The sequence below is a fragment of the Hyperolius riggenbachi genome, chromosome 3 (assembly GCF_040937935.1).
Source record: "Hyperolius riggenbachi isolate aHypRig1 chromosome 3, aHypRig1.pri, whole genome shotgun sequence".
In the NCBI taxonomy this organism is placed as follows: Eukaryota; Metazoa; Chordata; class Amphibia; order Anura; family Hyperoliidae; genus Hyperolius; species Hyperolius riggenbachi.
Window position 1 is genome coordinate 385,033,724 of NC_090648.1, and position 12,220 is coordinate 385,045,943.

A 12,220-nucleotide genomic window follows, 5' to 3' on the forward strand; every position below is an offset into this window, starting at 1 on the left:
AGAAAATATGATAAAATGTTCAATTTCTCAGATAATAGTCATAAATAATTTATATATACAGTAATAGCTGTGCTTAGTCCACAAACATGAAATAAACCAATCAAAATTAGTTACTTGTGCTGCTTCAATAAAGCAGTCTCCGTATTTTTAAAGTCAGATATACATATCTGATTGTGTCTGTACAGTATATATGATGTGTACACAGGAATCTCATATATATACTAAATACCATCTATGCTGTAAGAATAAAGCCTGATGTGTAGTAATAGAGATGGTCGATAAGATGGAAATCATTCTGCGTTGATGCTGATTTATTCAAATTTATGCTCCCTTTGCTCATGAAATCAAATCATTTAATATGTTAAAATTTGGTTTGGGGACTACGAATTAAAGGGTACCCGAGACGGATGAAAAGAAAAGTTTTATACATACCTGGGGCTTCCTCCAGCCCCCTTCAAGCCAATCAGTCCCTTGCTGTCCTCCTCCACCACCTGGAACTTCTGCCATCAGTCCCGGTAATTCAGCCAGTCAGCGCGGTCCGGCCGCATACCGCTGCGCAGGTGTAGTACACTCCCGGTGGCGGAACGTGTGTATGCACATTACACCAGACTGGCTCAAGTACCTGGACTCATAGCAGAAGATCCAGGTGGCGGAGGAGGACAGCAAAGGAACTAATTAGCCTGAAGGGGGCTGGAGGAAGCCCCAGGTACGTATAAAAAAAAAAACTAATTTCATCTGTCTCAGGTTTACTTTGTTACACAGTAGTACTATACTCCACATATGCACTCCCCACAGAGCTGCAGGGAATCAACTGAGAAAGTTGTGCAACATTGAAGACAGAGGTGTTGTCTATCACCCATAAACCTGGTTCAGATTGTGCAGGAAGAATGTGTAATAGAGGAATTATCTCCTCATTCCCCTGCAGAGTACCTGCATATCATTCTTTCATGTACCCATAGTTACATTGCCTAGGGCCTGATTCTCTTTGTTCCGGTCTGTACCTTTTTCAAGTACCCTTACCAAGGTCTAGTTTTAGTCCATGACTAAAGGGAATAAATATGGCAGTCTACATATCCTCACTTCAGTTGTCCTTTAAAATTCCTAAGCGTTGGCAGTTAAACGAATTTCATGTTACATAAATTCAATCAGTATTCAATCAGGAGTCGGTGGAATCCTAAACTGAGGAGTCGGAGAAGGTGAATTTTTGTACCGACTCCACAGCCCTGTAAAATACAGAATATTGTATTTTATTGACCTAAATGGTTTTACCAAACTGCCTTTAGTAAATTGAGGCCAATGTCAGCTTGAGCAATAATGCATAGCAGTACAACACTCTGGGCTAGTGAAAAATGACAGTGCCTTCTATACGTCTACAGATTATGTCACACCATATTATACAGCAGTGTGGGCACACCCTTACGCTATCCATGTCAGCTATACATCAGTATGGCAAAACTTGGTGGGAAACAAAAAAAAGTTAACAATGTACATTAGACCTACCTAACTCCTCCCCGGTGCTGTAGTCATACTTATATAATTTGAAGTCCTCTCCAGCAGCCACAATACAATCTTTCTCTGGATGAAGAGATGCAGAGTTGACGGGGGCTGGAGCTTCAAATGACTTTACCAGTTCATCAAGGCTAAAACAGTAAGATGATTGGTTACATTTTTTTAAGTTAGAGAGAACATTGTACACCTTGAAATTGCAAAAATGTTAAACATGATGATGATCTGCAGATTAACCATTTTTCTTTAGACATACATTCACACAATAGACTAGAGGTTTCTGGAATTTGTTGTGACAGAAAACATGGTCTGCTATACCAATTCAGGGCAGAGTCAGATATCGGAGCATCATGGAAGTGACATGTGCAGTGGCAGCTCCAGCAAGATTTTACAAGGGATCTTGCAAGGAATGTGAGGTATTTATGGCAAACTTATAAGCGCACCACTGCTCATGCAGGAGCTGGGTAAGCAGGGAGAACAATGCTTTCAGCTGTAGTGCTCTATCAGGACAGATCACCAGCCAAGCGGGGTCAGGAGCTGCCATACACGCTGGATTATTGGCAGAAGCGGCCATTATAGGCTGTCTTGACCAGGTTTCATTTGGCGTACATACAGAGCTTTTTAGGACTTTAAGATTTGAGCCAGAGTTCAGTTCACACCTGTGCTGATAGCACATTACAGAGATTTCTACGATCTGATCTGCAATGTGAGCTGTGGTGGTAGGCAACGTTGAAGTTGATTTAGCACTTTCCTTTATTATTTTCTAAAAGGGTGTGTAACTATGGTAAAATCACATATCTGGTACAGGAGTATAGCAGTGTACATTGTTTAAAGTAGCAAATGTAACAACTGGGGCCATATGAAATTAACTTTTTCTCCTGAGTTCTCTCCTAGGTGATATTTTCAAAAACTTGTCAATAAAAAATGCCCTTTAAACCACCAGCAAGCAAGAAAATACTTATTACAATAATTTTGATAATACTTTTAACCTACTTTTTGGTACTTTTTTCATTGCAAAGTGCAGTTAAAGAGAACCCGAGGTGTGTTTAAAGAATGTTATCTGCATAGAGGCTGAATCTGCCTATACAGCCCAGCCTCTGTTGCTATCCCAAACCCCCCTAAGGTCCCCCTGCACTCTGCAATCCCTTATAAATCACAGCCGTGCTGTGAGGCTGTGTTTACATCTGTAGTGTCAGTCTCGGCTGCTCCCCCGCCTCCTGCATAGCTCCGGTCCCTGCCCCCGTCCCTTCCCTCCAATCAGCAGGGAGGGAAGGGATGCAGGCGGGGACCGGAGTTCTGCAGGAGGCGGGGAGAGCAGCAGACTGACACTATAGAGATAAACACAGCCAGCTCTGACAAGCTGTTTGTCAGCAGCGTGGCTGTGATTTATGAGGGATTGCAGAGTGCAGGGGGCCCTTAGGGGGGTTTGGGATAGCAACAGAGGCTGGGCTGTATAGGCAGATCCAGCCTCTGTTTGCAGATAACATTTTTCAAACCCACCTCGGGTTCTCTTTAAAGCGGATCCGAGATGAAAAACTAACTATAACAAGTAACTTGTCTACATATCTTATCTAAAGTTTAGATGGTTTATACAGCAAAGCTGGCTGCAAACAGTTTCAATAGAATCTGATTATTTATTCCTGTGATACAATGACAGCAGACATGTTTGTAAACATTACACAGAGGCAGGCTTATCTGCATCTTGAGCCACCAGACTAATCCCCTCTCCTCCTCCCTCCGCCTCTGAAATCAATGGCTAGTGACACCTCCCCCTCCTCCTGGCCAGACTGAGCTCCCATGAGCCCTTGCTACTGCCAAGGCTCTGAACGTGTGGGCGTGGCTTATTTAGTTTATAGGGAATTAGAGCATTAAAAAACAAAAACAAAAAAGTATTTGGCTTGAGGAATGCCCTATAAACAATAGGAAAGGAATACAATTATACAATGTGTAAAAGTTCACCTCGGATCCACTTTTAGTTTTTTTTAAATCGAAGATAATTATCTCCTGAGAGAAAAACGCAGAAGAAAAATATGGCCCAATTGGTGCGAATCTAACATATTTCTTTGTAGTCTACCCAAACACTGGAGTAACAACAAGAAGAAGCAGTCAATGAGATACCAATAATTTTGAGACTATAGAAATTAAATCCAAATTCATGCAGTTTGAAATTTGACTAATCAAAACCGGATACTGTATTTGAATTATCAGATTCCAAACTGCATAGATTTGCATGAATGAAATGTACATAAATTTAAAAAAAATATTAGCACTTAACATCCCTGGTGGTACACAGTTTCAGAGGCTGCGTCTGCAGGAGGATTTTTTTGAATAAAATGTAATTTATATGCTTTAGCTAGCACTGCGCTAGCTAACCATGTGTCTCAAGCCCCGCCACACCTCTCTGACACCCCCCCCCCTCCCCCCCCCCTCCCCCCCCCGACAATATTTACCCCTCCGAGATCCCGCGAGAGCCGCAGCTTCTCCATTCAGCTTCACTCGTCGCTATGGCGACGATCGGACACAATGTCTGTTGTCATCGACGTCCTGATCCTCCCCATAGCAAAGCCGGGGCCTGATTGGGATGCTGCGCCATCGCGGGATCCCTGGGGGGTACGTATTACGACGGCGATCGGGTACAGCGTAGGGACTTGGGGGCATAGATAGCTAACCAAGTGCAAGCTTAAGAATTTAAGTCACATTTTATTAAAAACAATCCTCCCGGGGCCATGTGATCCTCTCCGGCGCCTAGCCCAAGAGTAGGTCGGGCTTACCACCAGGGAGGTAAAAGGGACCCTGAGCTCCTTTTAAAATGGATATTTGAACTTCCCTGGGGCTTCCTCCAGCCCACGAGGCCCCCGCGACATCGTCCTGGCTCCTCTCCCAGTTCCACTGTTGGCTCCATCAATCTGCGACTTCAGGCCAAAGTCGCCAATGCATGCCCACGCAGTTCTCTAAAGACACTCAGATTGGGGGCCCGCATCAGCGACTTCGGCTGAAAGTTGCAGATTAACGGAGCTGCCAACGGGATGGGGAGAGGAGCCAGGAGGATGCCCCAGGCAAGTCCAAATATCAATTTTAAAAGGAGCTCTAGGGTCCCTTTACTTGACTACTTCCTCCATGCTGCCAGACCACTGCATCCACACAACACCTTTTTAGCAGCCATCACGAGTGGCATTTGTACAAGTGCAGCCCTCTGCAAGCACTGATACCCAACCCTTCATCAACCACTCAGAACAGGCTTTACTAAGAATCACCATCACAGCTATGTCAGGGGATAATGGGACCCACAACATAGCAGCATACGCACTTGTTAGCGTTGTAAAGTGCAATCGTTCTTCCATAAGTGATCAGGAGGGTCTCGACATCCGGAATATACTCCATACTGCTGACAGACAGGTTAAAGTTCAGCGTCTTCACCTCAGTCATGCTGACTCTATCCCACAACCTGCAATGAAGATTTAGAATATGAGGTAACAAAACCTAGACAAGATCTCCAACTTACAGCATTCTACATTGGTCAGATATATCTATAGCCATCTCACGTGCAGTTTCATGCCTACTGTGAAATAAGTATTTTTCAACAATACACAATAACTAAGGATTTGCTTTGGTACTGAGGACAGTGGTCCATCCTATCGATTTCAACAGGGGATAACTGAGGACAGGGACAACTATAACACTTGATATTTCTAACTGAAACAAACACCAAGATTTTGTTGCCTGGGGAAAACCTAAAGTGTGTAAACAGCATAAGGATCTTGGTGGGGAGGGGGAGCTGGACACTGATGTGCTCAGCTTCTGGAGGTAGGCGCTTTAAAATTACATTTGGCAGTATGCCGTGCAGTGAGTAGAGCCTAACAGAAGGACCGTTTACCTCTTAAATGTGGAGTTTCGCTACATAGCCACTGGCCATGTTTTTTTAAAAAGTTCTCCACATTTGCTCTCTCTATCAATAGGGGGGAAAAAAAGGGGGGGGGGGGGGGGGGGAAGAGGTCAGAGGCGCAAAAATTTTACTTGACAGTATTTTCAGTAGTAAGAAACTTTGGTCTCTTTTCACTCTCTACAAAAGTGCTTCTGGTTTTCCATAACAGGGTACTCTACTCAAAAGAAAAACTGATGGGTGGTGAGGTATCTTGACTTTGTTAAAGTTTGTTTGCTGGTGAACTATCCAATGTTTTAACCTAGCAGGAACTGAGTTAATGTGAGGACATGAGGTCAACAACTACAACCCTACCCATTCTTGCCTGATGATCTTAATTTACAACAGACAGTTTGCTAGTGAACATTAATTGAAATAACTGCTGAAATATCCAGCTGATTGTCTAAAATTATTCTGTAATCATTCACATCGTACCGCACAGTTTTATCATCAGCCGCAGAGATAATCTGTCTGTCGTCATTATACCATAAGGCTTTCTTGATGGCAGATGTGTGACCTCCGATCTGCTCTGGATCTGCCAGGTAAAAAGAAAAATTTCAGCAGATTCTTCAGATACACTACATGCACCAAATATATACACTATTTAAAAATGTCCAGGTTATTTATACATTGGTTTGTTTGTTTTTCATGAAAAAAAATTAGCAAATTGAATAGGACATTTAGCCAGTGACAAGGTTAAAAATATTTTATATTCATTGAAATAAATGTGCCCTTCAAACTGTGTTCAAAGAATACAAAACTTGGTATAGAGATCCCTTAAGGGGGCCATACATCTGTTGACTTGGCTGATCGACCATCCGATTCGGTATAGGATGAAAATTAGTGAAGCCAAGTGCATGTTCGATTGATGATTCAACGAAGTTCAGGTAGAAATTGGTTGCATGTATTTTTCGGACAAGCTGCAAGTAGTTGGGCGACATGAGTGACCTGTTGCGTGGCAGTAATGGGAGGGATATCGGGTCGAGTGACAAACGCGACAAAACCCCCGTGCTGTTCTTCCTAGTGTATAAATGTGCCCCCCCATATGTGCATTTACTGCATACATTACTCGTCCTGTGTCACTCATCAAGCGCTGTTAAACCAGTGCATGAGATTTGGGCGCAGCCGACACCATCATAGGCTGAATAGGAATTACAGCTATAGCTGCGCTCAAGGCACCATTAAAACACTAATTTGGCTGCAAGCAATAGCTGGAAGCCGAAGCACATAATTCCCCACCATCTACAGCAACCTGGAGGGGGAATAATAATTAGCACTGCTGGGACTTGTGCAAGTTAAGTCACATATCAGCTTTATCCTGCGCCCAAATCTCCCGTTGGCTATTTCATAGGTATGCGGTGCCCATCCATCTTCCGATTCTTCCTCTTTCATTTGCGCCTCACGTATACAGCACATGCCGCGTGTGACGTCACACATGCTAAACCCCGGAACCGTGGGAGGTGCAAATAAAGGTAGAACCGTAAGACTATCGGGAAATTTGCGGTGGGCGACAAAGGACAGGTAATGTATAAGTACACATAATGAGGGCAGATTTATACACTAGGGCGGCAGTGGCAAGCGGCAGCATACCCAAGAGATTCCATGCTGAAATCGATTGGGAATTGGCCTGCTGTGTATGTGCAACCATCAGATTTGATCAAATAGATTTATGTCTTGGTCAAATCTGCCCATCATTGCTAGATTTACAGGCACATTTACTACCTGGGAAGATATGTACTGAGAAGCAAGGGTTTCAGCGCCTAAGAAAAGTATGGAAAGGTGACACAGGGGTCCAAGTTCTCTTTGCATCCGCAGTAGTGCCTCCTAGGAAACCAGGTTGTGCTTGTCTCATAGTATAAGCTTTATGGTGAAGTGGGAAAAGGACAAGGTGACAGCACCGACCTGCTATTTCAAACTTTATTCCATGTTTTAAAGGCATAAAAGTAGACACGGAGCACAGTTCCGGCTTTGACCAAACTTCATTCCCTATGCAAAACATGTCAGATCTTCAGTGCCATCTTCTCCTTGCCACCCACCTGCTTGGGCATCTCACAATTCCTTCAGTATCTACTTGTATGCCTTGAAACAAAGTTTGAGCTAGTAGGTTGAAGCGGTCACCTTGTCTTTTTCCCACTTCACTAATATTGAGGCCTGGTGAGCTGGGCACAGTTAAACATAATACCCAGAGACTACTTCCCTATAATGTACAATGATAGGAGGCAGACTGAACAGCCAGTAAATAAGCGTAAGAAACAGAAGTGTGATGACCCTAAATGGTTGGTACTACCATACACAAAAAAAAAACTTTATAAGGTGCTGAGTGTGCGAGGATCTTTGCCTTCAAGGGAAGGTCCAAGCAATTGAAAAAAAAAAATCCACTTACCTGGGGGTTCCTCCAGTCCCCTGCATCCGTCCTGTGCCCTCACCACGGCTCTGGTGGCTCCCAGTCCCCCCTCCCAATCCCCCCCCCCCCCCCCGGTGGAGGTGCCGACCTTGCCAGGTCAGCTTCTTCTGCACTCCAGCATGCGGCTAACTGACCTCACTGACGTTATCCGGACTGAACAACGCAGGCCAGAACTACTGCGCAGTAAAGTTGGGATTATGTGAGTGTGACTCAGTCGCTCGCGCAGGCGCAGTGGACCCCGGGCCATCGGCGAAGAATGGAGCTGCGGCGAGGGCACAGGACGGCTGGCAGGGGCTAGAGGAATCCCCATTTAAGTGGATTTTTTTTTTTAATTTTTAAATTGCTTGGATGTATCCTTTCATTAATGCTCCAAAGTTTGGAGCTGTGCTTTGGATCACTGTGCTATTGTAGGATGATTAAGAGGCAAGTGGAAATATAAAGTAGCAGTTTCTCTTGGGGCCCTTTTACACTTAATGCGTTAGTACGTGTTTTTTCCATAGCAGTGCATTGCGAAAAAGATTTCAGTTAAATCACGTATAGTGGGAACTGTGCCATAGGAAAACATGGACATTACTTTGAAAATCCGTTTTCTTTCAGTTATAACTGAGAGCAACTGATTAAGTGTAAGGGCTCGTTCCCACTATCGCGAATCTGCATGCGTCCAACGCATGCAGATCCGCACATGTAATGCAAGTGGATGGGCCTGTTTCCACTGTAGCGTTGTTGAGGTGCGTTTTTTTCAGCGTGAAAAAAACGCACAAAAGAGCCAACGATTTCGCCTGCGTCGGGAATCCGTGCGAATCGCCGCTAATGTATTTAATAGTAAAAACGCATGCGTTTGTTACATGCGTTTTTACCCGCGATTTCGCACCTTTTTCAATTTTATTTAGCCCTGGCAGTGTCATGGTTAATTTCGCATGGCACCCTGCCATGCGAAATCGCATGCGAAATCGCGGGTAAAAACGCATGCGGAAACTCATCCGCATGCGTTTTTACAAGCGTCGGAATGCGGCCGAAATCGCGTCGCAACAGTGGGAACGAGCCCTAAAAGATGCCTTACCGGGCAGAATTGTGTACTCGTGCTTAGTCTGTATTAGACATGTGCAGCAAAATTTATGTCCACATAGCTGGGAACAAAACCACCAGAAACACTTGTCTTCCACAAATAGCCCAATTTCCCATGATTAGTAAAGTTGTCATCGTAGTCCAATAAGGAAAATGGTGCTCAGTCTACAAGCTGAAGGTATCACTGATGACGTGTGCTCTCAGGGGCAGTTTGCAGGGCTGTGGAGTCGGTACAAAAATCTATCGACTCCTCAGTTTAGGATTCCACCGACTCCGACTCCTAATTTGCATATTACAATCTTGTTGATTGAAAGTATGTAACATGAAATTTGTCTCTTAACTGCCAACACTTAGGAATTTTAAAAGACAACTGAAGTGAGAAGGATATGGAGACTGCCATATTTATTACCTTCATAGACTAAAACTAGTACTTGTAGAAGGTGCAGACCGGAACAAAGAACATCTATCAGGCCCTAGGCAATGTAACTTTGGGTACATGTAAGAGTGGTGTGCAGGTACTCTGCAGGGGAATAAGGAGATTCTTCCTCTATTACACATTCTTCATGCACAATCTAAACCAGGTTTATGGGTGATAGACCACACCTGTCTTCAATGTTGCACAACTTTCTCAGTTGATTCCCTGCAGCTCTGTGGAGAGTGCATATGTAGAGTATAGTACTACTGTGTAACAAAGTAAACCTGAGACAGATGAAATTAAAGTTTTATACATACCTGGGGCTTCCTCCAGCCCCCTTCAGGCTAATCAGTGCCTCGCTGTCCTCCTCCGCCACCTGGATCTTCTGCTATGAGTCCAGGCACTTGAGCCAGTCTGATGTAGTGCGCATGCACACACTCCGCCGCCGGGAGCGTACTACACCTGCGCAGCACTATTGTGCAGGTGCAGAACGCTCCTGGCTGTGGAAGCGGCACGTAGCCAGACTGCTCTGACTGGCTGAATTACCAGGACTCATAGCAGAAGATCCAGGTGGCGGAGGAGGACAACGAGGGACTGATTAGCCTGAAGGGGGCTGGAGGAAGCCCCAGGTATGTATAAAACGTTTCTTTTCATCCTTCTCAGGTACCATTTAATTCATAGTCACCAAACCAAATTTTAACAACATATCAAATTATTTGATTTCATGAGCAAAGAGTGCGTACATTTGCAAAAATCAGAATCAACGCAGAATTATTTCCATCTCATTGACCATCTCTATTAGTGACACGGCTACACATCAGGCTTTATACTTACAGCATAGATGTTATTTAGTATATAAGAGATTCCTGTGTACACATCATATATACAGTCACAATCAGATATGTATATCTGACTTTAAAAATACAGGGACTGCTTTATTGAAGCAGCACATGTAACTAATTTTGATTGGTTTATTTCATTTTTGTGGACTAAGCACAGCTATTACTGTATGTATAAATTATTTATGATGACCATTATCTGAGAAATAGAACATTTTATCATATTTTCTATTTTAATTACAGTTTAAATTCGTTAGGAGTCGGAGCATTTTTTCCCGACTCCGACTCTAGGCACCCAAAATTGCCCCGACTCCGACTCCACAGCCCTGGCAGTTTGGTCATACGGTAGTGGCTGGATAGTGTACTGGTTAAGGGTTCCGCCTTTGACATGGGAGACCAGGGTTCGAATCCTGGCTAGGTCAAGTACCTATTCAGTAAGGAGTTCAAGGCAAGACTCCCTAACACTGCAGGGTGGCCTCTTGAGCGCGTCCCAGTGGCTGCAGCTCTTGAGCGCTTTGAGTCCGACAGGAGAAAAGCGCTATACAAATGTTCGGATTATTATTATTATATTATTATTATACGTATACCAACAGATATTTGGCAGAGGATGATAGGAGACCCCAGACACACTTACCAGCTTCTGGTTTTTCAAGATCATAAATGCGTAACAGTTTATCCTGTCCTCCAGTTAGTAAGTGGTTACTGTCCTGCAACAAAAAGTGAGAAGAACAGAGTTTAAGTTCCATAGACCATGGCCATGCCTCAAAAAAAAAAAAAAAAAAAAAAAAAAAAAAAAGTACGTTTTTATAGTGTCCATCTAACATACATCTACAAGGGTGTAATACTGGGATATATAGAAGCACTACTGAGTGAGTTTACATTGTGGTCTCACAGTGCACTGCAGTGTCAGGCTGGGGTACTGAGATATCTGAAATCAGTTAAGGTTTACTAGCATCACTATAAAACCTATCCCTCTCCATTGCCATCTTTCCATCCTCACTCAATAGCTGTTGTGACACCAAGGCTCATATGCAATTTACTTTTTCACCTGAGTTTTCTCCTAGGAGATAATTTTTCATCTACTATTTAGACTATTTTTTAAACACTTTACAACTGAAAAGTAACAAAAAGTAGGTTAAAAAGTGCCATCAAAATTATTTTAAGTATTTTCTTGCTTTCTGGTGTTTTAAAAGGCATTTACTTGACACATTTTAAAATATCACCTTGGAAAAAAAAACTCAGGAGAAAAAGTTAATTGCATATGGGCCCAAATCTCTAGATCCCACAACACTTGCCAATTTCCATTGTCTCTTCTCCAATGTGCATCCAATTATGTAAATGCCATATACATGCTGAACTAAGCCATTTACATGCAGCAACTGTAGAGGACGAAAAGTGAACTGGCACTGGCAGCCTCCGTAGAAGCGCAATTCGGCGTGAAACGGCCGCCAGGCTCCTGCTCCCAGCACCCACCTGTTATGCCTGACAAGCAGAGGTTTTAACCACTTTGCGACCGCCCACTACCCATGGTCGGCGGCAAAGTGGCACCCCCAAGACCGCGTAACGCCGATCGGCGGCAGCTCCTGGGGAACATCTGCTGACATTAGGCTCCGCCCACTCACGACGTCAACCCGCCGGCCAATTAGCAGCGCCGGCGGGTTGTTAACCCCCCGATCTGCCGCATAGAAAGCGTATAATACGCTCTGTAATGTATACAAAGCGTATTATAGAGGCTGCCTCCTGCCCTGGTGGTCCCAGTGATCAAGGGACCACCAGGGCAGGAGGCAGCCCCCCTGGTAAGTGCACACACACACACAGACAGATCTGCCCCCCCCCCTGATCGCCCACAGCACCCCTCAGACCTCCCGATCACCCCCTCAGACCCCTGTCAGACCCACCCAATCACCCCCCTAATCACCCATCAATCACTCCCTGTCAACGCTCTTTTTTAGATTAGGTCCTAAACTGCCCCCTGGGGGCTCCTGATCACCCCCCAGACACCAACCCCCCCCGTGTACATCTAACCTCCCTTGTAATCACCCACTGATCACCTGTCAATCACCCATCACCCC

The 12,220-nt window shown here is 44.3% G+C and overlaps 1 protein-coding gene across 1 annotated transcript in view; it reads right to left on the reverse strand.

Annotated features, from left to right (window-relative positions):
* Nucleotides 1–12,220, reverse strand: part of STRAP (serine/threonine kinase receptor associated protein) — a 40,675-nt gene that overhangs the window by 17,145 nt on the left and 11,310 nt on the right. Inside the window, exons 4-7 of the mRNA XM_068272912.1 lie at nt 10,783–10,855; nt 5,861–5,960; nt 4,814–4,951; nt 1,501–1,640 (exon numbers count right to left, since the gene is read on the reverse strand). Coding sequence (XP_068129013.1) covers nt 1,501–1,640; nt 4,814–4,951; nt 5,861–5,960; nt 10,783–10,855 — 451 coding nt within the window. The remainder of the gene's footprint in view (nt 1–1,500; nt 1,641–4,813; nt 4,952–5,860; nt 5,961–10,782; nt 10,856–12,220) is intronic.